Source organism: Numida meleagris, chromosome 5 (assembly GCF_002078875.1).
Source record: "Numida meleagris isolate 19003 breed g44 Domestic line chromosome 5, NumMel1.0, whole genome shotgun sequence".
Lineage (NCBI taxonomy): Eukaryota > Metazoa > Chordata > Aves > Galliformes > Numididae > Numida > Numida meleagris.
The window spans coordinates 4309469-4335751 of NC_034413.1; the positions used below are offsets into that span (position 1 = coordinate 4309469).

Below are 26283 nucleotides of genomic sequence, written 5' to 3' on the forward strand. Positions count from 1 at the left end.
AAAAAAAGAATGGCTGAAACCTTCAGCTGACTAGATGCAAAAGCAATTCTTTGAGCAACTTCATCCACTACAGTGACTTTATCACTTTGGCAAATGGCAGGGACCTGGGCTGGGAAGAAAGGTCAAACCAGTTATTCTCTAGTATACTGATATTTAATGTAATAGAGACAGGCTTGCAAGGAGAAGTAGAGTATATTAGAACAGCAGATACAACTAGAACGAACTGAAAAGTTCAGGGTGCTTCTGTCAGCTCTCAGACTGGGCAGCAAAATCTAAGATAAATACAGGTTAACTGAAATCAAGTTTAGTGTGTGTGTGATAATTAAAAATGTAGCTCAGTTCAAAGAAAAGGATGCTGAAACTCCTTGAAAGTCAACACTCAAAGGCAAGAGTGGCTCCAAGGCAAGAAATGTTTTCCTACTGACAATTGGGTTTTTGGTCTTTAATGTTAAAGAAACTTTTTATAATAATCTCCTGAAGGGAGCCTCTGCTATTCATACCTGTGTTAAAACCTTCACATGCTCTACTCTGTTGGCAAAACTCCTTGTGGAAAGAGCATTTTAAATTAGCAGATAGGCACCTCTGCCAGCGCTGCAGGCGCACTCATTCAGTCAGGCAACAGAAACACCACAATACAATCCATGTGAGAATTCACAAGAGACTTTAGCAGCACAAACTGGAAAAAAACTCTTTCCTTACATTAACCTAGACTAAGACCCTTTATCTCAGGACTTTGAGGATGTAAATGAAATAAGCCACATACAAGTTCTCAATAATCACCTTCAAGAGGGGTGCCCATCATGCATGGCAAGGACAGAGTATCAGTTTGAACCCTGCAGTTAAACATAACTAAATGACTTCAGTTAGCCAACGATTTGTACAGTCATGGTACTCTGTGTACTATCCACAGCCTGAAATGAGCCTCCATCACTGTGATTAGTGACAAGTGAATAACCCACCTCATTTCCATCACTTCCCTTCTGCTTTCTTCATATTTCTCTTTCCACTCAGATACTTCTCTTTCCTTGGCCACAATCTGAAACAAGGAAGAAGAAAAGTGAAAGGAAGTGATCCATTGAAGAGGAAACTAAATAAGTGCACAACATATGGATATCAAATTCTGTTTGATAAAGGTACAGTTTCCAAATGCATAGTGAGTTCAAATGCAAGCATCTCTAGTGATTTACAGACTGTAAGGTGCAATTTTAAGAAGTTCACATGTGAAATCATGATCATTTCAAAACGCTTCATGCAACGCCTGCTTTGGAGCCAAGCCTGAAATAATTTTGTCCTTGTCTTTGGAACACAGTCCCATGATTTGTCCTCTAAGGGCGCTCTATTGCTTCTGCGTGCATATGTAGGGCTGGCTATCCATGAGATTTTATACTTGAAGGACTGCATTCCTTTGTGCTCCTTTTATTCACACAATCTGTCATAAAGTTTGGAATGTCTAACACTAGACTGCAGCCCTTTTTAAAAATTGTTAGACGCTGGAATAGGTTTCCTAGAGAGGTGGTTGATGTCTTGTGCCTGTCCACGTTTAAGTGACTTTTGCATAATGCTCTTAATGGTATTTTTTTTTTTTTTTTTTACTTTGGGTCAGTCCTGAAGTAGCCCGACAGTTGGACTCAATGATTTCCATAGGTCTCTTCCAGCCAACACTGATCGTCATTTACATCCAAAACAAGCAGCACTTACAGTGTAGCACCTTTTGCTTTGGGAGCCTCCAGTGTTGCTTTAAAATTGCTGAGAACAGTCTCAAGAATGGTAAAAGTAATCACAACATGAAGAGTTTGGGAGAAAACAGGAAAGAAGCAAACCACAAGTGCCACATCTTTCCTTTTCCCAACTCTGAATAATTACCTCTGCTCTGGCAAGTCGTAGCGCAGCGTCTAAGTCTTGCTGGGGGTAGAGAAGACTCGTGGTGCTTTCTGCATCCGAAGCGCCGATCCGCGAGTACAGCACACTTTTAGAGATGGAAACATCTGCTGGGATAGCAGGTTCTCTCTGTGTGTTTGTTTTTTTTAAATACAAAGAAATGAGCCATTAAATACATGTTGAGCTGAGGTTTTCTGGGTGCTAGGCACCAGGGTGCTGAGCTAGGACTGAAAGCCTCTGCACTATTAAACTATAACGGCGGTAACACTGACAAGAACATTTCAATACACATTTAAAATTCATAGTAAGCATCAGGAGAGTCAAATTACCCTTACAGAGAGAAAATAAAGATAGCGTTTCATCCACAATATTTTAGGGGCTTATTTTACTACCTCCTGATACAGTAATGACATGAAAACATCCACAAGAAACGCATGTCAGCAGACAAAATTAGAATTGGAGGCAGAGAGCTCATTAAGGGGAATTCTGCTTCCACTAAAATAGATGAGATCAAAAAAACAGAAGCGAGGGGCTGTCTGTCTTCCTAGTTCTCACATGCTGATGTATTCCATCATGAACAGTATTTTGTAAGAAGTGTGAATATGCAGCTGCCATCGCTGCCCCACTGGTGTTCAGCATGCAATTAATATGTTAAATGAGGTTTTGTTAGCAGCTGCCAATCTTGCTCATGCCAGTCCTCAAGACTGAGTCAGAAGGCTAGGAAATAAGGAAGGGAGCCCAAAAGAGCCAAGTGAAACTGAGACGCCCGATCCTGTGAACATTCTAGATGTAAACAATTTAAGTTTACAGTGCATTAAAACCAAGGAGTCCATAGAAACCCACATCTTGAAACACCGCGTCCAGCACGCTGATGGCCTGGATATGTATGTATGCTGTCGTGCTGCAGCTACAGCATGCTCTTCACCAAACAAAATGCTGTGCCACTGTGCCTTCCTTCTCCCCTGCAGCGCTGCCCTCAGAGCAGACTCTCAGATCTATCCCATGAATGGTTCACTTGCTCACAGCCCTTCTCACATATCCCAGAATAACAAAGGATCCAAAGCCACAGTTACTTCCTTGCAGTCCTTTCCGAGCTCCCACAGCACACCTTACTAACGAAGCTGTCCTAATGACACGCAACGCTCATGCTAGGAAAACACAGGAATAGATGTTATGAATTCCACATCTGTGGGCAACATGCTGAAACCATGCCAGCAACATTAAAAGACGAGACGGGAAAATTTAATTAGAGCAATAACAAGCTCAACAGCACTTCAAAACACCACGCTGAATGGCTGTTTATATAGGAGATGCATTAATTTGCTCTGCAACTTTTGTTCATTTTTAAACACAGGAGTCATCTGACTGTGCTTTTAGCTGCAGGCCATTCCTCTCTTTTTTTGTTACATCTAATCACAAATGCACCAAGGAATGATCATTTCCAACAACGAGGAGGCACAACCTCCAATCCGGTGGCTTTGCATAGCACAGCAAAAAGCAGCACGGGATCTACCAAAATTACACAGCTTGTATTCTCCAGATTTCTCCTGATACACAATGACAAAGCAGGAAAAAAACACATCCTGGGCACAAGCTCAGTCATCTCTGCGTCTGCGTAAATACAAAAACACATGGTGCTGTCCATACAACTCAGTGACAGTAAAACAGGCCAGAAATAAGACCGCTGCTGTTGAAATTCAGTATTCCAGCTTCAAAAAAAATGCACTTTATTTCCTACTCAAACCCAAAGAGAAAAACTGAGAGATGACAAAGAGCTACTAGAGCATCAAAGCTGCCCTCAGGAGAAAGGCCGTCCTGCAGCTCAGTCTGTTGAACTGTACGTATCCTATTTCAAAAGCCTCCTGCCGCGCGAGCTGCTGGGTCTCATGAGGAGATTGCTGGGAAATATTAATTGTGGCAATGGAAACACACATTTCCTTAAGCTCCTGTAAAAATTTCTGGAAGTGATTGCCAATATGGTGAAGATTTTGAAGGCAAAAAAAAAAGCACATTTAGAGAATTTAATCCATACTCTGGGATTTTTGTATGTAGCACTCAACGCTTTACGGGCAGGTTTCTTCTAATTCTCTCCTGCAGTTGTGTGAATTTTACAAAAGAATTATTAGTGACATGCAAGAAAATCTTAATATTTCCCCAAAAAACTACTGTAAAAGCTCTCGGATCTGAACCAGTTTGTAGAGGCGCTGGCGGCTACTGGCCCAACCAGTGCTGTCCTGACTCTGGAAGCACGGCACGCAAACCCCAGCTGGGCTGCTGGCTTCTTTCTTTGGCAGGAACGTAACCAACCCTCTGTCACAGCATCCAGCACTGGTCTCGCTGGTTTTACCTCAAGAGCCAATTTTACAAGCTGATGGCCAGTTTCCTATCTGTTATTTTCTGCCTCCAAATATTCCAATCATCCAAAAAGCAAAGTAGCCCAACAGGATGACAATATTACCTCAAGTAATTTTGTCCGTGTTTTAAGTTCAGCACCTAACCGCCAAGAAAGTAAGCAGTTAATTGGGGTAATAATAAGCACAGGGATTTATAAGTCACTGAACCTCACACAGAAAGATTAAGAGTCTGCAGGGGAATTACTACGAAATGTAGGTCACTGTGATCTTAGTGTAAATATCTGAGAGCCCACTGCACTTCTCCTGCTCTTCCCAGCACCTTGCACAGAAACCAGATATCCGACCAGGCAGGGAGTAAATGCATATTGATTAACCAGCTGCGGTTACCTCGCTTCAAGAAGGTCAGAGTGAAAGAAAATTGAGGCACTGCAATGAAAACGATACATCGCTTTTATCATACTGTTTAGGGGAATGTGTTTTTAGCCTTGCTGAAAATTAGTATGAGTGCTTGCAGAGCGTAGGCTAAGTGCGTATCAAACGATCTTATCGTTTAACTAATTGATGTGTGCACACAGGTCGATGGAGGCATAACAAGACTAATTTATGTCTGCAACTTTATTGAAAAGCAAGTAAAATCTGGGTGTGTGCTGTTTCACTAGAAAAAAATGGCATATCCTTTTGAAGGAAATAAACCACCGCTACTAGCGAGAGAGCACCCCAAAGCAGGAACACACTAATCCCGTTTGTGCCTTTCCATCCAGCTGCTCTCCTTTACTTATTTCAACATCTTAATTTGATACCCAGCTCTATACCACCTCAGCATCTGTAGAGTGACACAAACCTGGGCAGCTTTCTCTTCAAGTGGCACCTACAGAAAAATGGTGATAGGACACAGTAACGTGGGCTGTTTGTGCTTGTTACCCACCCTGTAACGGTTTAGCAAATGATAACCTTAGTTATAAAACATGAAGAGGTGAACTGTGGGCAGCCAACCAGAAGGGAATCCTGCCAGATAGTATCCGAATTTAAGTCACCGCAGTCATCTGGTGGATCCTATTATAGTTAATCCAGGTCACCAATCACTGTAGGTCACAAGGGTTGCCACCACATGCTAATTTAATATCAGCGATCTCCCACCTAAACAGTAAAGTTATCCAGGGACAAAAGGCCTTCCCAGCCTAGCGTGGCATCCATGTTGTTCAGCCAAGAACGCTCCCGTGACTGGACTGAGACAGGACTTTGTGAACGTCCAGATGCTTCCGATCCCGTGTCAGAGGGTGGAGTTTTGCTTATTTTTCTCTCTTCCTCTCTGCTTATCATTTTTGCTATCTTTGTTATACAGATTAAAAGCATTTCCCATGAATTCACATGAAACCTGTCCCTCATTTCTAAGTTCCAAGGAGTTCCACCTCATAATCAGCTCAAATGCTGTTGTGATGCAGTGTACTCAAATACTGAGATGATACAGGACGAGGCCAAAAGCTTCCTACTGACTTATTAATGGCCACTGTAACATGAGAAAGGTCACTGGAGAAGGATGTGCCACAGCACATGCCCCTCATTTGGAATAAAATGACTCATTGCAGCAGGATGCTGCCATCCCGTCAGCATCCTCTTCAGCTGACAGCACCTCCCAAGAAAGCCATTAATGTTTTTGGCTTGACTTTTTTGTCACAAGCACCACAAAGGACAACAGAAGCTAGCTGCACAACTGGCTAATCACCAAACACAGTGCATCACAGCAAGGTTTTCCATCTGTAGTAAAGCCAGTAAGGACCACACGCATCTCTAGAGCCATGCAAAGCATCACTCTGAGAAGGCACTAGCCAGCATGCCATAAAAAAGAAATTTAAAAAAAAGCTTTAGATCTTCATGAGTAAGACCACATTGTGTTAGGGAGCCCTTTTCCCTCAGGAACTCTGCAGCCCTTGCAGATCTGCTGCCGTCCCTCTCTTCTGAAGCCTGATGGTAGGGTTGACTGAACAACTGATATTGTTTTGCTACCAAATATTTTAGGACAAACCTTGGGGTAAACATTAAAAAAAGCCATCCGGTTGCAGAATCTTTCTCCTGTGACAAGTGTGTGCCTGTTTCTTGTCTACAAATTTGCTTTTGTTAATCTTCCCATGGGTGGAGCAGGTGACAGCATTTCTGTGTGCAGTCCTGCTTTCAGCATGCTCTTCCGTGCCACACTTTGGTGCTTGTTTTAGTTTTCCACTCCACTCTGAGCGCCTTAGTCACCTTGTTAAAGAAAAAGCAGCACCCTGCTTCTTAGTCTGTGCACACTCACACACATGGCAGGCACAAAATAGATACCTCGGCGTCTAAGGAGCGGAAAGAAGACAGGGTAATCTGCCTGGCTAACTTCAGGGCTTCTATCCTCATTGCAGCAAACTCTAACTCCTCCTGTCAAGTGTTTGGTCATCAGTGATCCACAGAAAAAAAATGCATTAAGAACACAGCGAAAATGTTTAACACCTTAAAAAATTGAATGTTATACATTGATGTGCAATTCTGGCATCTCCTGGGTGACAAACATCCCATATTACCTTTATGTCTTGAACTTTGGTGAAAAATGTCACTTTGTGGGTTGTTTTGAGATAGCTACCTAGGCAATTTTTATCAGGAAGTAAGTTTGGATAATGCGTTTGGTTAAAAAAAAATCTATGTTTTCTGCAGTTAAAGCTGTTTTTCCCAGACTTCTCTGCTTCTGTTCTCATTTTATGTGAATTTATGCCAGCTGCCACTCTCAATTCAACCTTTCCTGTTGTGAAATTTCACTGTGAATACTCTGGAAAATATGTCCTGACACACAGAACTGCTCTGCAGACGGATTTGCTTTTCCTAGAAGAAGCCAGACCGAACTGTGCATCAGATCAATTATTAGAATAAATCCTAATTTCCATTTCAGCAGAATTAGGATCTTCATCTCTCAAAATGGACCTATGGACACAGACCTACTAAGGTCAGGTGTCAAGATAACACTCCACACCCTGAGTCCTGTGTTCAAGCTTTATAGGGTTAGGGTTTTATAGGACTAGAATTGTCTTTATAAAGACTTCTTCAAAATATATACATCAATGCTACTGGATAGCTGAAACTGTTAAGGAAATTTAAGTTCAGTTTTATCTATTGTATGAATTAAATTAAAATAGTTCTCTTCCTTAATTTCCTGAAAGGCCAAAGTTACTTTGGAAAGAATCAAATCATTATTTTCTTTCTTCCCACCTCCAATTCAAGCCACCTCCTACCCCTTTCACACAAGGTAAAGCATTCTCTGCAGAGCATAGACAAAGGAAAAGTGACATTTATATTTCCGCTACAAACCTGAAGTTTCTGAGCAAATACTGGAGGGTTCTTTTCTGCTAAGTCAGGATCTAGATATTCAGGTTGATCACATATTGTTTTCTTAGATATCCTGTTGAGAAGAGCATCAGCAGAGACAAAGGAGTCTTCGGGAGATGTCTGAAGCATAAGAAGAGTAGAGGATAAGCATCAGAGATTGCCCAAGTAACTCAGGCTAAAAGCAACGTGTCTGCAAATCTCTGATTTCTCATAATTTCATTCTCCACAGAAAATTCCTTTGGAATACACAATTCATAGGTGTAACAGAGAAATATCAAGAATAATTATTCCTAATTTAAAAGCTGAGTAAATTTTTTTTAAGACCAATATGAAGTTAGTGACGTTAAGACCTCTGAAGTCATGGCTCTCAAACCATGGACCACAGCACACTCTCAATACATCTACTATTGTGTGTTTCGTTCAAACAATAGCTTTTGTTCTGTTCTGATATCTTCAAATGAGTGCAAAAGCTTTGAAGATGACCAGAACTGAGGGGGAACTTCAGCAAGATTCTGCTTGCAAATCTTCTGCTGCTTACTAGGGATAAACGAAGTTATGTTCACGATTATAACATGCTCTTAAATACATAACATGAAGGTGAACAGAATTACCATGAGAAAAAAAACAGACTACGGGCACCTGAGCACCCACAATGCTCCATACAGTGAAAAAACTCTTCAAGCTAATTAAAATGCTCCTTGCAAGATGGCATCAACAACATCATTAAACAATATAAATGAAGCATAGTATTAAGGTGAGCTTAAAGGAACCTTCGTGTATTTGAGAACCAGTGCACTGAAGTCAATAAGCAGTGCAGGCCTTAAGTAAGAAAGGGGTCACTACTAAATCCATTCCAACCCAGAGAAGCTACTGAAAAAAAGTGACTTAACTGGAAGCTGGGCTGAGTTCTAGTGATCTAAAAAGTGGTTTTTACATTATCAGCATCAGATGACAACAGAGTTAAGAGTTCTTCAGCAAATCTGAAAGTGTGTCTCTTTTTAGCAACAGAAATTTCAAATCTTATGCCACATACAGCAGAGCAAACCACGTTCCTATGTTTCTACAGAACACCTAATTTATGTCTAAAACATCTCTACAAATATTGAGTTGAAGTGTAAACAACTGTGTAAGAAAAAAGCACTTCAAAATGTCAGCTTGGAATAAGTGATCACAACAGCATGTTCAAGTACAGTTAAACTCTTCGGAATTCCACCAAACTGTTTCATTTGGGACCTGCCACTGCTGCTACTAAGATCTTTAAGCACGAGGCCGAGTTCTTGCTCTGCTCGTGAGATCCACCTGTTCTGAGGTTTACATGAGGTGAATTTTCTGCAAGAAAACGGTTCCCAAATTCTTAACATAAATTACTTACTATTTCAATAGCCTCTGGGGTTGTTCCTAGCGTCATGGGCTCTAAGTCCTTCTGTTTTGACTTGTCTGGTGACTGTAAGTGTGCCTCTTGGCTGGCAGCGAGGACTCGGGAAGCTGGATGTTGTATTTTCATTCCAGAGGACTGCTGGGCTTCGGGGTCTTCAAAACTTGACCTGGGGAAGGATTGTATGCACGCTTTCAGGGTGGAGCACGAGACCTTCACAATTCTGCTTCTGGTAACACCAAAGTACGTCCTCTTCATTATTTCCACGTGTATAAATATAAATATTGTTTCAGCTCATCTTTCTATCATTCTATCTCATAACGCTTCGCAATATCCCTTCAAAGCCGCACACTGGAGTCAGCTAAATAAACCCAGTTCCATCAGAAAGGTTATGCACATTCCTCAAATATTTCTCCCTTGCCTTTTTACCCCTTTCTCACCATGACCTACATCTCTCCCAGGAAACAAATGTTCCTAAGGAGAACAGATGTCCTTAAGGAGCAAAATTTTTGGAACATAAACACAACCCACACACGCTGTTCTTACGAACAAGACTCATTTTTTAGAAAATACAGCTAGGAAAGGCCAAATGAAAAGTTGCAATTAGATAATTTCTAGATTGACACGAAAACGACCCCAGTCTCTGAGAAGGAAAAGCTAAGTAGGAAGCCACAGCCTTGTGAAACAGTTGCCACTGTGACTCTATTCAGTAAGAAAATAAAGGAGAAATACACGTCCTTATTCCTTTCCATCGCACAACTTCTGTACCTTTGCCCTCTGTTCTCTACCATATGTGTACACAGATGGGAATCTATTTATAAACAAACAGCTCCGCAACACAGAAGCAGAAAAGAGGAAGAAGTGCCTGCCTGTGTGTTAGGATGGCAACCTACTTCCCTGACATCATTTCCTTGCAGTGACATACCCTGAGCACGGCGTGGTGGAATCAGACAGCCTGACGGGAGGCGATTTGACTGGGCTCTCTTGCTGTGCATCGAACATTAGGTATAAAGATTGTTTCTTCGGGGTGCTATCATCCTGCTGGCAACAGGAAGAGAAAGACTCATTAAGGAATTCAGCTGTTCTCCATTAAAGCTAATTTACTGCCTTAAGTGACCGAATGACTTGACAAACAGCTAACAATATAGGACTGTAATCCTCCCTATGCTAACTGATACTGATAAAAGATGATCCCTTTAAGGAAGAAATCGATAGAGAACATAACCTAAACAGTTCACTCTTTGTAATGGTTCTTTCTCTCCCAATCTGGGGTTAATCAGATTTCTGCTCCTGTCAGGCTGGAGGCATCTGTTGACTGAAAGTTGCCAAAATATTCATTGAATACAACGTTATTCTCCTTAGTCCATGTACCTGACATACACCCTTGGCTCTTCTAAGTCCCCACTGGATCTAGTCAAGCTACCAAATCCATGAGTTGAATGGAAGGCAAAAGAACTGATTAACACATAGTGCTGCATTCCATATTTGACGTTCATTCTGTATTCTCTCAGGATTCTCTCCATCTTCTTAAAAGTTTTACTCTCCTTTTCTTAAAATAGTTCAGCAGCTGGTGTAGACAGCTCTGTGTTCTGCACTGCTGGAACTACTGAGCTTCTTTTAATCTCCAGAAAGAACTGCTAGGATCCTAGCTTAAAAATAAAATAAAATGGAGCAGGCTCTACAGGATATAGGACAACACAGCACATGCAATTTACCCCAGTTAAGCCAATTTAAAAGGAACTGGGTTTGCAAATCTGCTGCAGGCACTTCATAATTAATTTAAGGGGTAGTGAGGTTGATGGCATTATCAGGATATTGCATTATGACAAGGGAATGCAAATGAATGGAAATGGGGTGAGAACTTACAGGCACAGAGGAGCCTATTTTCTCCATATATTCTATTTCATATGAGTTGCCATATTCCAATTCTGCAACAGAAACAAAAAAAAAGCCATTAGATACATGCCATGAAATGATTTTTGCATAAGTAAATGAGCTGTGTTCTCATTTACAAGGGCCACTTCCACTCTCAATACTTTTCTATGAGATATTAAAAATAGAATATACAGAGGGAAAGCAGAAGATGTACTTTCACTGATTATCAACAATGAACCTATGACACATTTCAAGCAAATGCATTTGCCTGAAAACTTCCTGCTTTATCAGCTTACCCAACATTCTGCCTCAGAGCCCAGAATATTAACACAATCCCAGAGTGCTTTCAGAGCAGAGAACTCTCCTCTATCTTATCACAGAAAACACGCTTTTCAATTATTGGTGATGTTGATTCCATGTTCCTTTAATGCCTGCAGAAAGGTGCAGCAAGCTGTTATGAAATGAAATAATCTGTTTCTTAATGTACATCACATAGTTCTTAATTAAGAAGGACAACCGTGGTATCATTTGAGATAAGAAAGATGCATGAAATACCTGCACACTCACTGAACAGGGCTGAGACCACAGCCCAGCTTGCCTGGCTGTTGTCACATTTTAATTATGGAGGAAAAGCCTAAGGTGGGAAAGCTTACAAAGAGCCCTAAGTCTAGACCCTAATAAAAATGCAAAACTTTGCTGCTGCTCTACTTCTAATCTCTTAATTACACTGGAGGGAATAACCAGATTTCTTTCCAATCTATTGTCATCCAGTGGTGAGCTGAGAGAGAGGAGGACTGATAAAACACAGCCAAATGGAAAGGAGAGCGTATCTTCCTGGACCCAAATCAAAGCCAAGACTTTGTTTGGTTACATCTTAACTTAAAAATTAAAAACATAATTAAATTCGCCCAAATTTCACATTTTATCCCGTTGCCATGAGTCTAACCCAACAAATCACTTACCACATTTCCATTATGGAGAAATCCCAATGAATGACACACTAGCATTTACACTGAGATTAAAGCATGTGGAAAAGTTCCTTTAGATTTGGGCAGCTTTTGAGAAGCAGGGCTTGTATCAGGAAGATGAAAACCATCATTAGAACATCTGTTCTTCAGAAGCAAAACCAACCCTAAAAACAACCTCTTACCTTCTTAGATTCTTTTTTTTTTTTTTTTTTTTTAAGCAAAAAGCATCAGAGAGCAGAAGAAATGTGATTCTGCAGTCCATGTATTTTGTAAAACAACCACAAACACACAGAAAACGACATTTGGGAGATATTAACACTGAAATGCCTAAGTGAAGAGAATGCTATAATAGGCTCCCGGCTGCTTTAAATTCCTGGCACCGCGTGCTTTAATGGTAATAAGAAGCCAGGTGAGGCAGACAACCTCCAGCTAGCAGACACAAACTTCTTCCCAGCGAAAGCAAAACCAAAACTGAAACGACGAGATGATAACAACCCGCTGGACGTTGTACTGCAGGAGAAATGAAGAAACACCAGATAATGGCCCCGCCAGCCCCCAGGGAGCCCACCAGCAGGCTGTGCAGTGTAGCCGTGCCACCACGGGCCGTCACCCTACAGCTGCCCGTTTTGGGACAGCATGCATTTAATTTTCCTGATGAAGAAAGCAGAACGCAGATGGAAACACTTCAGCAAGGAACAAAAGGAACAGCATGGCTCGCTTCATCTCACTGGCCTCACGGTTAGATAGCATCTCCTCTCCCAGCTATCACCTCTAAGATACTATCTCCCCTCCAGAATCTTATGCTCCATTTATCTCCATGCATTCAAAATCTGCAAATGCCCGGGATATCCTACGAGGTAAGATTATTATCTTTTATAAAGGCATACGGCAGACTTACTAAGTGATGTTCTCCAACTCCTCCTACAAATAGCTGCACGGTTACATCAGAACTTTCTGCTAATAATTACTGCTTATTTCTGGTCTGTGAAATGGCCACAAAAAATGGCAGCAGCTATAAGCAGAGTGCAACAGATGAGCACTGGGTGTGCGGGCTGACTCCGTGGTTGGGCTGTACCGGTACAAAAGCAGTGTTAGGTTACAGGATAACAGTCACAACAGGGTCTGGGAGGGGTAAAAGATTTGCGCTGAGAAACAGCACTGGAATTGCTCAAACATTTCTCAAAGCAGCAGTAGTAAGACTGCCAAGGGAAGAAAATGATTATTTTTAAGAGATCTGAAAAGCGGAAGCGTTGTTGATTATAATTAGTATGTAATCTGAAACTCCGACTATACCGTGCAGCACATGAGACGAGACAATTAGCATTTAATTAGGCGCTTTGCACACTTTCTTCTACCGCTTTGATAGCTCAAGTGATTGCTTTAGAGTCTCTCACTATTCTTTTGTTCCATTTCCCTTCATACAGCTTCCACTTTCCAAGATTTGGGAGGATATTTTCTAAAAAGTATTTCCTGGCTTAAAAAAAAAAAAAATTAACAGAATTTCTCATTTGACCATGAAATCAAATGGACTAATCCAGACTGAAATACTTATCTGAACAGAAGACTCGACAGATTTCCAAGAAGCCCAGGCTGTGCAAATGTATAAGCATGTGCATATGAACATGTGCAGTCCCATTAAAAGCAGCTTTATCATTCATGCCTTTTAATATCAAACACGTTTGACCTAAAAGCTTAGCAGTTCTTAAGCAAAAACTCCTCAAATGGTATAGAACAGCTTTAGTGTTAGCTTGGGACTCAGGTCAAAGGGTTAGGAAAAATAAGGAAATCTGATCGAGAGGAGAAAGTTTAAGCCAAGGTAAACTCATGCATTCCTCCCACCCTGAAAGCTGAAAATTTGCCCTCCGAGCAGATGTTGCAGAGCAGTGCTTCCTCTGCTAACCCCAGCGAAGGCCACACACAGATTTCCAAGAGGCTAAATTCTCTCTTCCATATTTCACAGACCTGGAATGACAATTCTCTTCCCAGAAACCTCCAGCTTTGTCTTGCAATTGCTTATACTAAGGTACCAGAAGAAAGACCTTAGGCTGACACCTAAGGTGATTTTACTTCGCACCTGAATAAAGAAACCTGGATCCCAGGAGCCTGAAGGGGAGGTGGTAAGGAAAAGGTCTCATTAAGACCTTTTCCTTAAGACCTACAAACTTTGAGCAGAGTTGTAACCATACTTTCTCCCACTCACATTACAGGGGCTCGGGCAAAATCCTTGGCGCAGTGAGCCCAGACCTAAGAGCACTGACAGAGAGCAGTTCAGCCCTGTGAAGACACAGGCAGCACCCAAAGAGGAGAGCAAGTCTATAATTAATCATAAAAAGAAAGCAAAAGTCAACGTTCTCTGAAGGGCTCTTTCATTTTCATTTAAGCTGCATCTCTACCCTCTCTTGAAAACTCAAGATGTGACTATTGGGGTCATTTATTCAGCTCCCCATAACTGCCACGCTCCTCAACCTGATCCAAAGAGAGCCATTTTTAGGGTTCCCCAAGATAACACCAGCTGGGTGCAGACAGCCCTGTACGAAGCATACCCTCTGTAGGAGAGTTGAACTTGGTCTCATTGACAAATGTGGACAGATCAGAGGGCTGTGGGTAATCCTGCTTGTCTGTGCTCAGGTCCACAGTCATGCAGGTCCATTTCTGACTGGTCACTGCCAGTTTCTCCTCATCCGTCGCATGGACCACCGCGGATATGACGGGAGGCGTTTCTGGGGTAGGCAGCGGGGTGGGATCCTGTAGAAAACAAGGGCTGATCAATTCTGCTATCTTTCATCAAGAGATTATACAGTCAACTCTGAATTGCTCCTCCTGACTGCAGTCATCCCTTTAATTCCACACTCTTCATTGCAGCTCTGTCTAAAATGCTTACTGAAAAATATTGAAGCGCTGCATTTAGAACTGCCCTAGCAACAAGTCTTCTTCCTCTAGCTGAAATCTTCGATGATAAACACTCACATTGCAAAGCTGCCTTGATAATAAGGCAGAAAGAAAATCTGGAGCCGTTTAAATCCATTAAGCACTTGACAGAAGTTGCACCCACCACCTGGGACTGAAGTCTTTAAGTTGCAAAGCTGACTTTTTAGGCTTCCCTTGCAGGAGCAAGTCTGTGTAGGGCTGTGAGGTCATGAACTCTTTCTGCAGTTCTATACCATCAACCCGCATCACTGAGAGGGTAGGATGGGGAAAAAAGAAGGCAGGCAGCAGCGTGGAAGGAGCTGTGTCATCAAAGCAGTCAGGCCTTTACACACAGAGAGCTTTTGTTAACTCCCTTCCAAGGGAACCACCTGCCGGCTGTTTACAGCAAGGAATAGAGCCTGCCAAGCACGTGCTCTTGCTAGACCAGCCCCTTGTTCTACTTCTATCTTCCTTGCAGCCCACAAGCTTCGTGCATCTAGCTTCTTACTTCCAAATACAAAAATTCCAAGGTGGATACTTGGCTTCATTTTTCAGAATGATAACTTAAAGATATTTATTTTTTGTAACGTAGAGCTTTCCAAAGCACGCTCGAGAACAGTCTAATTGGGACTCCTGGAGCAATATCTATTGTATAGGTGCCAAAAGCTTAATACCTCTACAATTATAAATCAAATGCCTCTTCTTCCCCCCTACAAGCATACGGTTACATGTATGGCAACGATGCAGTACTTTACCTGAGAAGGAGGATCAGATAGTGGCGATCTTTTTGGTGATTTTTTCACCCTAAATGTATCACTAAAAACAAAGTTAGAACAGTTAGCATGGTAACAGCAGAAAGAAATGGGTCATTTCACACTTAGCAAGAGACAGCTACAGAAAGTGCAATCTCTGTAAGCCCTTCTGCTTTCAAATCCCATCCATTAGGCAGCAGCACCACAGAGAAACATGCTGGAGGTACATATTCTTGACATGCATTTGGAACAGGCCTTGGTTCCCAAAAAGCTGAGAAAAGCAGGATTGCCATATTTCTAAATTCACAGATAAAAAGTGTGGTTTTTTTCCTGCTAACTACTGACATATTTACAGAACAGAGCTGCTGCTCCATTGCAATTCAAATCTCTGCTCCACCACAGACATCCTCAGTGGCCTTAAGCAAATTATTTAACTTCCGTCTGCTTCAGTTTCCCATCTGAAAATAAAGTCCAAAACATATCTTTACAGGAATGACCCAGGAGTTAAACCTGAGAGATTCGGTCAGTCAGCTCCAACCACCCCACAAGTCATTAAGATGAGAAAGAAGTGGGTATGCTTTGTGTGAAGGACATAGAAAAAGCTGAGGCGGACACTGTTGCTGAGATGCCAGCACCAAGTTCCATCTTTACCAACAGACACAAGAGATATCTCCCTTTAAAACAAATACAGCATCAAATATGGCAGTGCTGCTTCCAGCGCCCAACAGCTCACAATGCAAACCAGGAGTGCAGACACTATAGCCCTCTAAAATACCACAAGTTTAAATCAGGCAAAGAGAATGAAGAATTTATGTCATATGGAGGTGTATAATTATAAATTTAGTGTTATCTTTCTTTACAATTGGTTTTAAGTATTTCCTAACAAGGACATCAACCAATTATCTACCATCTTTTTGCATATTCGCACAGCTATTCAAACACATGTTTGCTACTGACTAGGAGAGGCAGAAAACATCACATCCAACTCACTGATAGAGATTTAATGTAGGAACTTGAGGGGCAGTGGCAAAAATTACGGCCCATCAGCTCATCCCTGGTCAATGAGCAGCAAGGTCAACACCATGAATTATAACGTTGGGTTTCAATTGGAAGAGGGTAAATCAATACCACTTCTATAGGGGAAGATAAATCGGGCAGCTGAATATTAGGGTGTTCGATGCTACTAATTATCCAGTTAGGACGCCAGAAATAATTAGGACAAGTTATTCCCTTAAGGAGAAATACTTTTTGCAGTACTTAAGAGAGATCGATTGTACGATGTTTTTGTACAACGGTAGAAATAAAACTCTGCTGTATGATCTCAAGGATGTGAATTCTGCAGTTTTTTTTAAAGAGGATCTTCTTTGACAGGCAAACAGATAACGAGGCATTAGACTCCTCTAACTCATTCACAGACTGGCACTTTCCTTAAACAAGCTTTCATACGTGCCAGTGAAGCGACACAGTTAACATAAGAGCTTCATGCTGAATAATAACTGATCATGCTGCAAAATAAACGAGTAAAATTAAAAAGCCCATAAATCAAAGAAGAAAGTTGAATTGTTAGCTTAGAATTACTTACAACAGAGAACATACAGACATCACATCTTCTACCATCCTAAGACAAATAAGACAAAGAAAAGAGAGACAGACAGAAGGAACTGACAAAAAAGATAAACCTACAAATACTCTGTTAATGTGTTACGGCAATCTGATCATGCATATCTTCTACCTGCATAACGTTAACCTCTGCTTTTTATTGTGCAACAGTTTCAGAAGAAAAAATATTAAGTTTTTTACTCTTTTTTTAAATTCAATGTTATACTTTAGACATGCGTTCATCTTGCAAAGCACGTTTTTCAAAGCTGAAGCCACTGAGCTAAATTTGCATCGACAAACGAACCATCCTTGCCTTCCCTGATGGAAGCCACCTGCTTTCTCCTCAAAGCACACTACTGCTTGTTCTAAGGGATGTCAGACTGTCTTGAATGGCAGTTAAGCTTAAGGAAAGCACTACTACTCAGCTTGGCAGCTCCTGCTCCGTTCCTCACGTGTGAGGCTCTTAAGGCTGGCACGTTGCATTTCTAAAGACAGCCTCCAACCACCCAGCACTTTCAGGAGGGATGTCGACACAGACCACCTATTTGGATACATCATCGAGCAGGCACTCAGGAGGCATCAGCTGCTCTTTGTTCACTTTCATCTGAGGAAGATGATCCATCACAAGACAGCTCAGCACTTCAGCACGTGAACAGAGAGTGATCTGCATCAAGCTGACATCCATTCTAAAAACCTCACGTTTTCACGTGGAGGTCAGTCCTTACGCTGCTCCAGGTCTCATTCAAGAATAACAGTTGAATATTGTTATTGATTTTCACACACGTAAGAAAGAGAGCGTACAGCAGGTAGTAGTGCACACTTAGCTTATGCTCATGCCTGGCTCCTTCACCTCCCGTGGGTCTCATCTAACTATAGCAGTCTTTCTGTATGATGAACATGTTCTCAAACTAGCCCATGGAATTTTATTTCTGCAACTCTCAACAGAAAACAAACAAGCAAACAAACAAAAAAAACCACCTGGCTTGGCAAAATTCTTTAATTTGGATATATTACAGTATCATTTCCAATTCCAACACCTGTCAACTGCACAGAGCAGCATTTTGCACTGGCTTCTCTCTCCTATCCCTTTGAGGAGGCACCACCAAGGAGGCTCCAACAGGCAGCATCTTTGCCCAGGCTGGGTTTTCCTGCCCTGGATCCCAGGGAGGAGTCAGACCAAGGGGCTGTTTTATGGAGAGAGCAGTGACAGGCAGAGATAAATATAGCCACTGCCTCCCACGGCATCCTCCAGCAAGCTCTAGGCCAACTTTCTTCTAGAAAGTGTTAGAGCTGCAGGCAGCACTGTGCATTAACATGCAGATCCTCTTCTTTGTTAGAAACCACTTGCAAAAGTAGGTTATGGGGCTGCAGTGAGCAGATATAATCTATTACAATGTCATAAAAAAAGTCCCAAACAAGGGCAGAAAATTCGTATCAACCTCCTGAAAAAAAAAAAAAAAATCTACAAACTCTTTTAAAATTCACATTAATTTAATGTGAATTAAATTAATTCACAATTAATTTAATTGTGACAAAATTAACAACTTGGTAATTAATTCTGATATTCAGAGCAGATGAGTGGACCAAAGAAGCTTATACCAGGGTCCAGCTACTGGACAACACCAGGAGGCTCTGGCTGGCTGTAAATACTGGACTTTAGGGTCTAGTGACAAAAAAATTCCCCTCTCTTCCCAAATAAGACTCAAATTGTTCCCCTCTTGCAGTCAGACTTTTACATCTTGGTTTGGACCAAACTAGTTTGGACTATAGCCTCAGATGCTTAGCATGCATCTTAATTCCCACCTTAACTTCCCCTAAATTTGAGGCACACCTCAGAAAGAAGCAACAACAAAGAAAAACAGGCTCCTCCCTCAGTAAACAACTACACAGCAGTCTGTAACTTCTAGAAGTCAGAAATGCTCCTAAAAAGAAAAAAAAATGGCTCATTTTTCCTCAAATCTGGCAAGCGAGGTGAATTAGATGCCTGGAGGGTAGCAGGCTGCTCAGGAAAACTGAACAAGCTCCTCCCTACTCCTCCAGGGAAGGCATTTTTTGCAGACTTTACATTAACTACGGAATCTTCAAGTTGCCCAGTTTTACCCAAATGCTGTAAGTCACCGGATAAAACTTGCTGCGTGCAATAGAGGATTTATTCTCACCTTACTGTTTCATTCCTCACTCAAAAACTATGATTCATAAAATTGTCTTTACTGGTGCGAATCAGCTTAAACAGTTTCAAATTCCAAAATGAGGTCACCGAAAATTTGGCACAAAAATGATAAAATTTGGACTCAATCAGATTCAAAGCTACACCGGACCCCAAAACTTCAAAAACCCAATTCCCAGGCCAGCGGTCTCATCAGGGTTGATTCACCCCTGGTTTTCCCTTTTGATATGGAAATGTCAAGCTACTGAGGTAACAGTTGAGGGAAAGCATGTACAGGCATGAGTCCAGTTGTGCAGTGAACAGCACTCAACAGCATCTTCCTTTCTCTAGTCAAAGACAAAACTACTCTAACTATGCTATGGGGTAGGCACGTGCTGCTTCAAATCCAGAAACATCTGAGCCCTTTAACTTACGTCTTTAGTGGCGTCTTCTTCTTTTTTGCAGGTTTATTCAAGTTGTCTCCATCAGTTCCGTTTGTTTCATTGGCACTGGCTGGTATCTCAAAGGAGGCTGGAGATTTAGTGGGTGAGTTGGCAATCTTAGAAGAAGACTTGAAAGGGTCAATAGAGTCCTCGCACATGTCTGGCTCAAAACTGTACGTTTGTTGAGGCAGCTTGGGAGATTCTTGCATTTTTGTACTGGAGGAGAACGGGTTAAAATTGGGATCATCCCACTTGTCGATATCAAAAGTGTACGATCCTTTCGTGATAGGGATTTCGTTTGGATCAGTGGGTGTCTTTGTCGGCGTGGTCGGAGCATTGTCAAGCTTCTCCACCGACTTTTTAGTCTTTGGCCTCCGTAGTGGCATTTTAGCACCAGGCTTTTTACCTGCTTTTTTAGGAGGAGGAGTGCTCTCCTGCTGGTCTTCACCAATCCCTTTTTCTTCAGAATAATCAAATTCCAGCCTCACCGCAACACCTTTGGCCGGAGGGTCCTCTTGTCCCCCAGTGTCCGACGGAGTCACCTCCCCAGCCTCAGGTGCAGGTGTAAGAGGTAGCGTTTTCTTGTTGGCAGGGGGCGAGTTTTGCACTTTGCTGCCTCCAGCACTAAAAGCACTAATCCCTTCCAAACCGTCTGGATCCAAAGGGGAGGATCCCTCAGGCACAGCCGGGGCCTCCTGTTTCTCAGCAGAGGTTTTAGAAGGGTCAGTATATTCAGGTTTTACTGAGTCAGCCTTTGCTTCAGGCGCTGGTTTCTCCTCACCTGCAGAAGCTGCTTCGCCAAGGTCAGGAGGCTCTTGTGGCGTTTCCTTCACTGGCGGAGCGTCCAGAGATTTTTTTGCTGACTGCTTCTTTTTTAAGGAAGCGGGCCTGGATTTCTTTGTTCGCTTAAGGGTACTGGAAGCACTGCTTGAACCAGTACCATAAGCATCTGCTGCCGGCGCTAGTGTCTCGCTGTTGCCAAGATAGCATGCTCCATCAAAATCACTCGCTTGCAAGCTAAGAGATCGAGATAATGTAGATTTGGAAACTGGCACTGAATCGGTGGATTTTCTTCGAACATTCGCTTTGGGGTCACGATTCTTCAATTCTGGAGAGCTCGGTCCTAAGGCATGGAGAGAATCGACCAACTCAATGTTATCGAAGTCCAAGTTGTAAGTTCCACTGCTGGCTATTGGCTTGTCCTCATCGAAGACGGTGGAAAAAGAATGGCAAGGAGGACGGAAAGGGCTCTCTTCAACTGACTCACTGTGTGACACATCAGTTACAGGGACAGATTCAGGAGGTATTCCTGTGGGAACAAACAGAAAACAGTGAATTTTAAACGTTCTTTTGCAGTAAATGTCCTTACAATTTGGCCAGTGCTTCAGCAATTACATGTTCATATTAAGTTTTGTTTCCCATGAGCTTTTTTTACTAATTTCCAAGAGGAAAAAACAATGGAACACTGCTTCCTCTCTACGAGACATCAAGGCTGCTCCTGTCTGCCCCAAGCAGTCAATACGCTCCCCTCTGACCTCATAATTCCAAGTTTATGAGACATGAACCACCGAGAATCTTGTATGAAAGAAATGATGATAAAAATTAAAAAAAAACAATTAGACCACTCTACAAATATTCTCAGTTGCATACCTTCTATAAAAAAGACCATTACATGCTCCCTACTGATTATTCAAAACATTTCTCAAAGGGTAGTTCCAATTCAACGATGAAGGGAAATTTTTAGAGAGAATCACACACTAAAACTGTTCAACAGAGCATCTTTTCATTGTAGCCAAGTGCATGCTTATTGAACAGAATCCTAAAAAGTTTTGTAGAACTCTCTTAACAATCATATTGGACAAAATAGAAAAGTACATAGCGTATGTCGAAAAGACAGAAATAACAAAAGTAAGAAAGGATTAAGATAATGGCCCTTTCTGCCTTCCACCTCATGAAAACTCATTACTAAAACACTTTACTGATCCCAAATACGGTTTGCCCCTGCTGCCATTGCACTGCTCCCTGTCTGAACCTCTCTGTCACCTCCACCAAAGTGCACGTATCCCAGTCGGTGTGTGGAGCTGGGAAATCTCCAGTTCCCTACACAGGCTCCACAGAGCCGGCTGGTCTGCACACCTAGCAGCTGAGCTCTCGCTGATGAGCACTGAAAGAAAATGCTTCAGTGTTCCCTATCGAGCAACGCAGCATTTTTCATGCTGTCAACTTCAAACGAGTTCTTTGCTCATCCTTGAATCATTACAGGGAAATTTCCATGCATCTTTTTCACTTCAATCTTGACATGTTTTGCAATACAAATTTCCATTTTGCCCAGCTACATTCATTCATATTTTTTCATAAAAGCAATATGGGCAGAGAATCAATAAGCACTTTTAGTTAGAAGCTATGAGTGGATTATGAGCAGAAAGAACAGTTTTTCTTTATTTCAGAGGAAATTTTATGTCTGTATAGAAATTATTATTTAAGGATGTTGAGAACAGAAGAAATTTTAGGGAATCAGACACATTTCCTTAGAGCAGTGCCAGGTATATTCAGAGATTTTCAAAGGAATGACAGCTAGATGGTTTTTCTTCTATGAAGACAATTTTACTGAGTTACAAGAATTAAAAACATTGTTTTACTGTGGTCGTTTTGTTTTTCTGAAATGAATGCTAATAACTTGGCAGCACTTCAGGACAGTTTATTTTTTTTCCCCTCAACCCCTCTGGGTTGTTCGTGGTTTCAGTCTGGCAGAATGGTCACTAATTAAACACAATTTGCTGAGCTTCACACACACACATCACTCACTTCTGACACTGGTCAGACCCGAATAGCGTCATGAAAGCCCACGCTATACTAATCCTGGCATTTTACATCAAAATGGAATGGAAGACACTTAGTGGGAATACACAGAAATAAACACTTGCATAGCTCTAACAAGTCAGCAGAGCCCAAATCTAGGTCAGTGCGAAGTAAAAGGGAGATCTGAACACAGGCTTCTGAAATTGCGTGTTATTTTCATTCCTGCATGTGCCAAAGGCCTCACTAGGGTTGAAACCTCTTGTTTAAAGCCAGTACAAACATTTATTTTATATATATACATATATATAAAAATCAGTGCCCTGCAGGACTTGGAATGTAGCAGACAGGCTCAGCACAGCTGAGGCTGGGAACAGATCACAGCAGCAAGCGAAGGTACAACGCCTTCCATGCTCAGAGTAGAACAGCATTCAGATTCGGCGTGCTCCACATAATGCAGAGTTTTAACCCCTTTAATTGCTTATTTTACAGCTTCCTCCGAACCAAACTCACAGTACAGATTCCCGCAGAGCGCAGCTCGACTCGCTGCCGTGATATTTCCATTGTTTCTGTATGGAACAGTATGTGAAATTGAGAAAGCAGGGCTTCTGGCAGAAACGCAGAGCTGCTGCTCGACTCCTCCCGCACCACAAGTGAATCAGCTCCACCCTGGTAGCAGCAGGAACGTGGGAGAGGAAGAAGCGAGCAGTGTATTGCCATTGCAGAGCAACACAGCTTTGTACCACTACAAAGACACTTTAAGATGGGTCTTTCCTGACATTAAAATGATACTCAGAGCGCAATGCCATTTGCTTTCTTACATCACAAACAAAACAGTCTTGCTAATTACAGTATTTCATTAAAATACAGCTTGATGGCAGAGGAATGCACCATGCAAAAGAAGGCAGGACTTGCCTTAGAGAGAATAGCATAACATCTTGAACAAGGTCTTTAGGGGCCCACTGCAAAACACTGACACTCAGACACAAATTACACCCATAAGAGATGCCCACAGGTAGATACTAATTCTTGTAAAGAGCACAGGTAATAGCAGGGAAACCTCTTTTGTCCTAAAATACAGGCAAACCCCAAAAGAAAGCTCCCACATCTCTCAGTACAAGGAAGGCCCAAGCACAGCTCCTTCCACACAGACAGCTTTCTGACTGCAGAGGAACTCTGCTTGGATTAGGTAAGAAAAAAACCCCAAACCAACAAAAGCTCAGGCTTCGTGAATCCAGACGGTGAGCCCTGGGGATGAGAGCTGCACCCAGGGAATCCACACCAAACACAAGCAGTGTGCCCTCAGGGGAAGAAACGCTTCCAAAAACCATGGAGGCAACTTCCAATGTGTTTTGAAGATATTTTAAGGGGGAAAGAAAAAAATGACATACCTCCACCAGCTATTGGCTTATTGAACTGAAATCTTAACTGCTTCTTTATGAATAATGAAAATCTATTGAGGAAATAGAATAAAGAAATTCCAGCTACTTTTAAATCTTCTTCCCCTTAAATTATGTTCCATTCCTCCTGGAGCTGTGCTGCGTGCTAGGACAGTAGAGCATTTTGTTCTTTGTTGACACGTCTCTAAAATAAGAGTGAAATCCAATAAGCTTGGACTGGAAAATAGAAGGCCTGAATGCTGCTGACTTGGAAGCAAAGCAAAACACTATTTTGAAAGACGTAGAAACAAAACTTGACCAGATCTAATGCAGCAAGAAGAAATTCAACTCTATTTCTGCTTCCTAGAGAAAAAGAGGCAGAAGGAAACCTCTGGAAAAATGCATACAGCACACACCCACATACTACATTACAAAGAAATAGCTCAGCAGACAAGTACACTTTGCCTACAGCATACAGAAATCGGAATTACTTCATATTACACATTGTCAAACACTGCTTATTTCGAGTTCCTGCTTGTTAGGAGAAGTCTTTGAAGTTATGAAATCAGTCAGTAGCACTATTTTTAAGATTACTGTAAAAATACTCCCGCCATTTATTCTGGGAAAAAAAATTTGGATATAAAGTTTATTTTCAATTTTGTGCCAGGTTTGGAGAGGGGAAAAAAAAAATAATGTTTTCCATACCAAAAATTCAGCTCGGTTTTGCCTGGGTCATCATCCCTCTACTGGAAATGCTGACTTCCACTCCTCTGGCACAGGAAGGAACTGGGGACAGGTCTCCCATTGGAGATGAGCGGGTTGTAATGCAGAGAAGGCTGCAGGGCTTGCAGCTCCCAGGGCCCGTCCATGCCCCCTCGCCCTCTCCCGGTGCCCACAGGCCTCAGGGCTCGGCCACGTGGCAGGTTTTACACCACCGGGAGCTGGCACAGGGCCGGGTGAACCTAGCTGCATTTCAGTTCCATCGTATTTATTCAGCTTTGAAGTCATCCTAATTAAAAACTCTCCTCTTGGCTTTCCAGCAGTGGGGTCCAGCTGTTGCGCTAGTGATAGCAGGCGGGATAACTGCAACCGTCTGCGCCAATAATTACTGTCAGATACAGATGAAATAATCCTTCAAGCACTGACTGAGCTCCCCTCCTTCCAGCCCTCCCACGGAAGACAAAGACACGAGGCCGGCCATCACTGCCTTGCACCACATGCCAGGCTCCTTGCCTGCCCGTCTTCCTCACTGCTATTGGGTGAGTTGTATGGTGCAATGAGAAATGCTCCTTCAGCTGCTCCTAAACCCCAGAAAGGGGCTCACTCCATTGTGTGCAGCCACGTGCACAACCCATGAGGTAAATGAACTGCAGGATAACTGATCCTCAGCAGCTTATGGAGTACAAAATGTTCAACTATCATGTCACATTTCCAAAGAAGCATGCAAACACCTAGATTACAGTCTTCATATCCTTAATTTCTTCTAACTGATTCAGAAAGAAATGAATGCTTTGTGTTGCCCTCCTACATTTGATTTTTTTTTCTGCGTTACACATCCTTCTTCTTTCCCACAAATCACCCTGTTGTATAACTGCATATTGCATAACTTTGGAGCTCTGTCAGTTTGTAGTAATTTGCCACCCATGGACAAAATCTTATTTGCAAATGAAATGTTTTCCTCCCTGCCATCCAGTGCCTTTTAACATAGTTCACATTGGCTATGAATAAATATATTCAGTTCCCTATCTTTCTTCAGGAATATCTGACAGAAAGGAGGGGGAGATGTGGGATACAGGGAGAATCACATGTGACAGGGAAGCACATGCGTAATCAAAGGCTTGAAGATAATCTACTGCAGTAATTAAAAACACGCTCCGTTCCTGCTTAGCATATGCAGTCTTTTTTTCTCTCAGCACTTAGCTTATTTCATAATCATGGAAATTAAGATTAGAAAAAGGAAAGAAGACGGAGAAACGTCGCTTGATACCGTGAAGAGAGAACTGTATATGAAAAACTGCCAGGATATCTCAGTATTTCATTTCTATTTTACTGAATCAGTTTATTGAACATCTTTCTAGGTTCTTATAAACTCATAGCCTAATAACAGCCTTCAAGAGCACTCCTTAATGAATAAGCCACAGAAATATGTTAGGTGGCTCAAGATATTTCCAAGACTTACTTGTCATATCCCTTAAGGTTGAAACCAAAGCTCAAAAGCCTCTTCTATGCATACACAAAACACAAGTGAGCTTTAGTCTGCTTAGAGTAAAATTACCTTTTCACAATTTAGCCAGGTAATCAAGATGACTCGGCTTTTGGATAGGAAAATAAGACAGCATAATGGGGAATTCAATCTTAAATTGCTGAGCTGTCATCTGACAACCCAAACAAAGCTAATTTGGGCTAATACGGTGCTTCCTACTCCCTCATATTCTATTATTCAATTTGGAGAACAAAGAACACTCT

At 41.9% G+C, this 26283-nt stretch overlaps 1 protein-coding gene across 5 annotated transcripts in view; it reads right to left on the reverse strand.

Moving 5' to 3' along the window:
- The window catches only part of TACC2 (transforming acidic coiled-coil containing protein 2), a 113035-nt gene that overhangs the window by 11586 nt on the left and 75166 nt on the right, over nucleotides 1–26283 (reverse strand). For 4 of the 5 annotated variants that reach the window (XM_021400256.1, XM_021400254.1, XM_021400257.1 and 1 more), the window contains 10 exons: nucleotides 19634–20951; nucleotides 17037–17072; nucleotides 15458–15518; nucleotides 14339–14540; nucleotides 10819–10880; nucleotides 9878–9993; nucleotides 8950–9121; nucleotides 7560–7697; nucleotides 1864–2007; nucleotides 960–1036 (listed from right to left, as the gene is read on the reverse strand). In XM_021400256.1, coding sequence (XP_021255931.1) covers nucleotides 960–1036; nucleotides 1864–2007; nucleotides 7560–7697; nucleotides 8950–9121; nucleotides 9878–9993; nucleotides 10819–10880; nucleotides 14339–14540; nucleotides 15458–15518; nucleotides 17037–17072; nucleotides 19634–20951 — 2326 coding nt within the window. The remainder of the gene's footprint in view (nucleotides 1–959; nucleotides 1037–1863; nucleotides 2008–7559; nucleotides 7698–8949; nucleotides 9122–9877; nucleotides 9994–10818; nucleotides 10881–14338; nucleotides 14541–15457; nucleotides 15519–17036; nucleotides 17073–19633; nucleotides 20952–26283) is intronic. The other variant, XM_021400255.1, reaches the window with a different exon arrangement.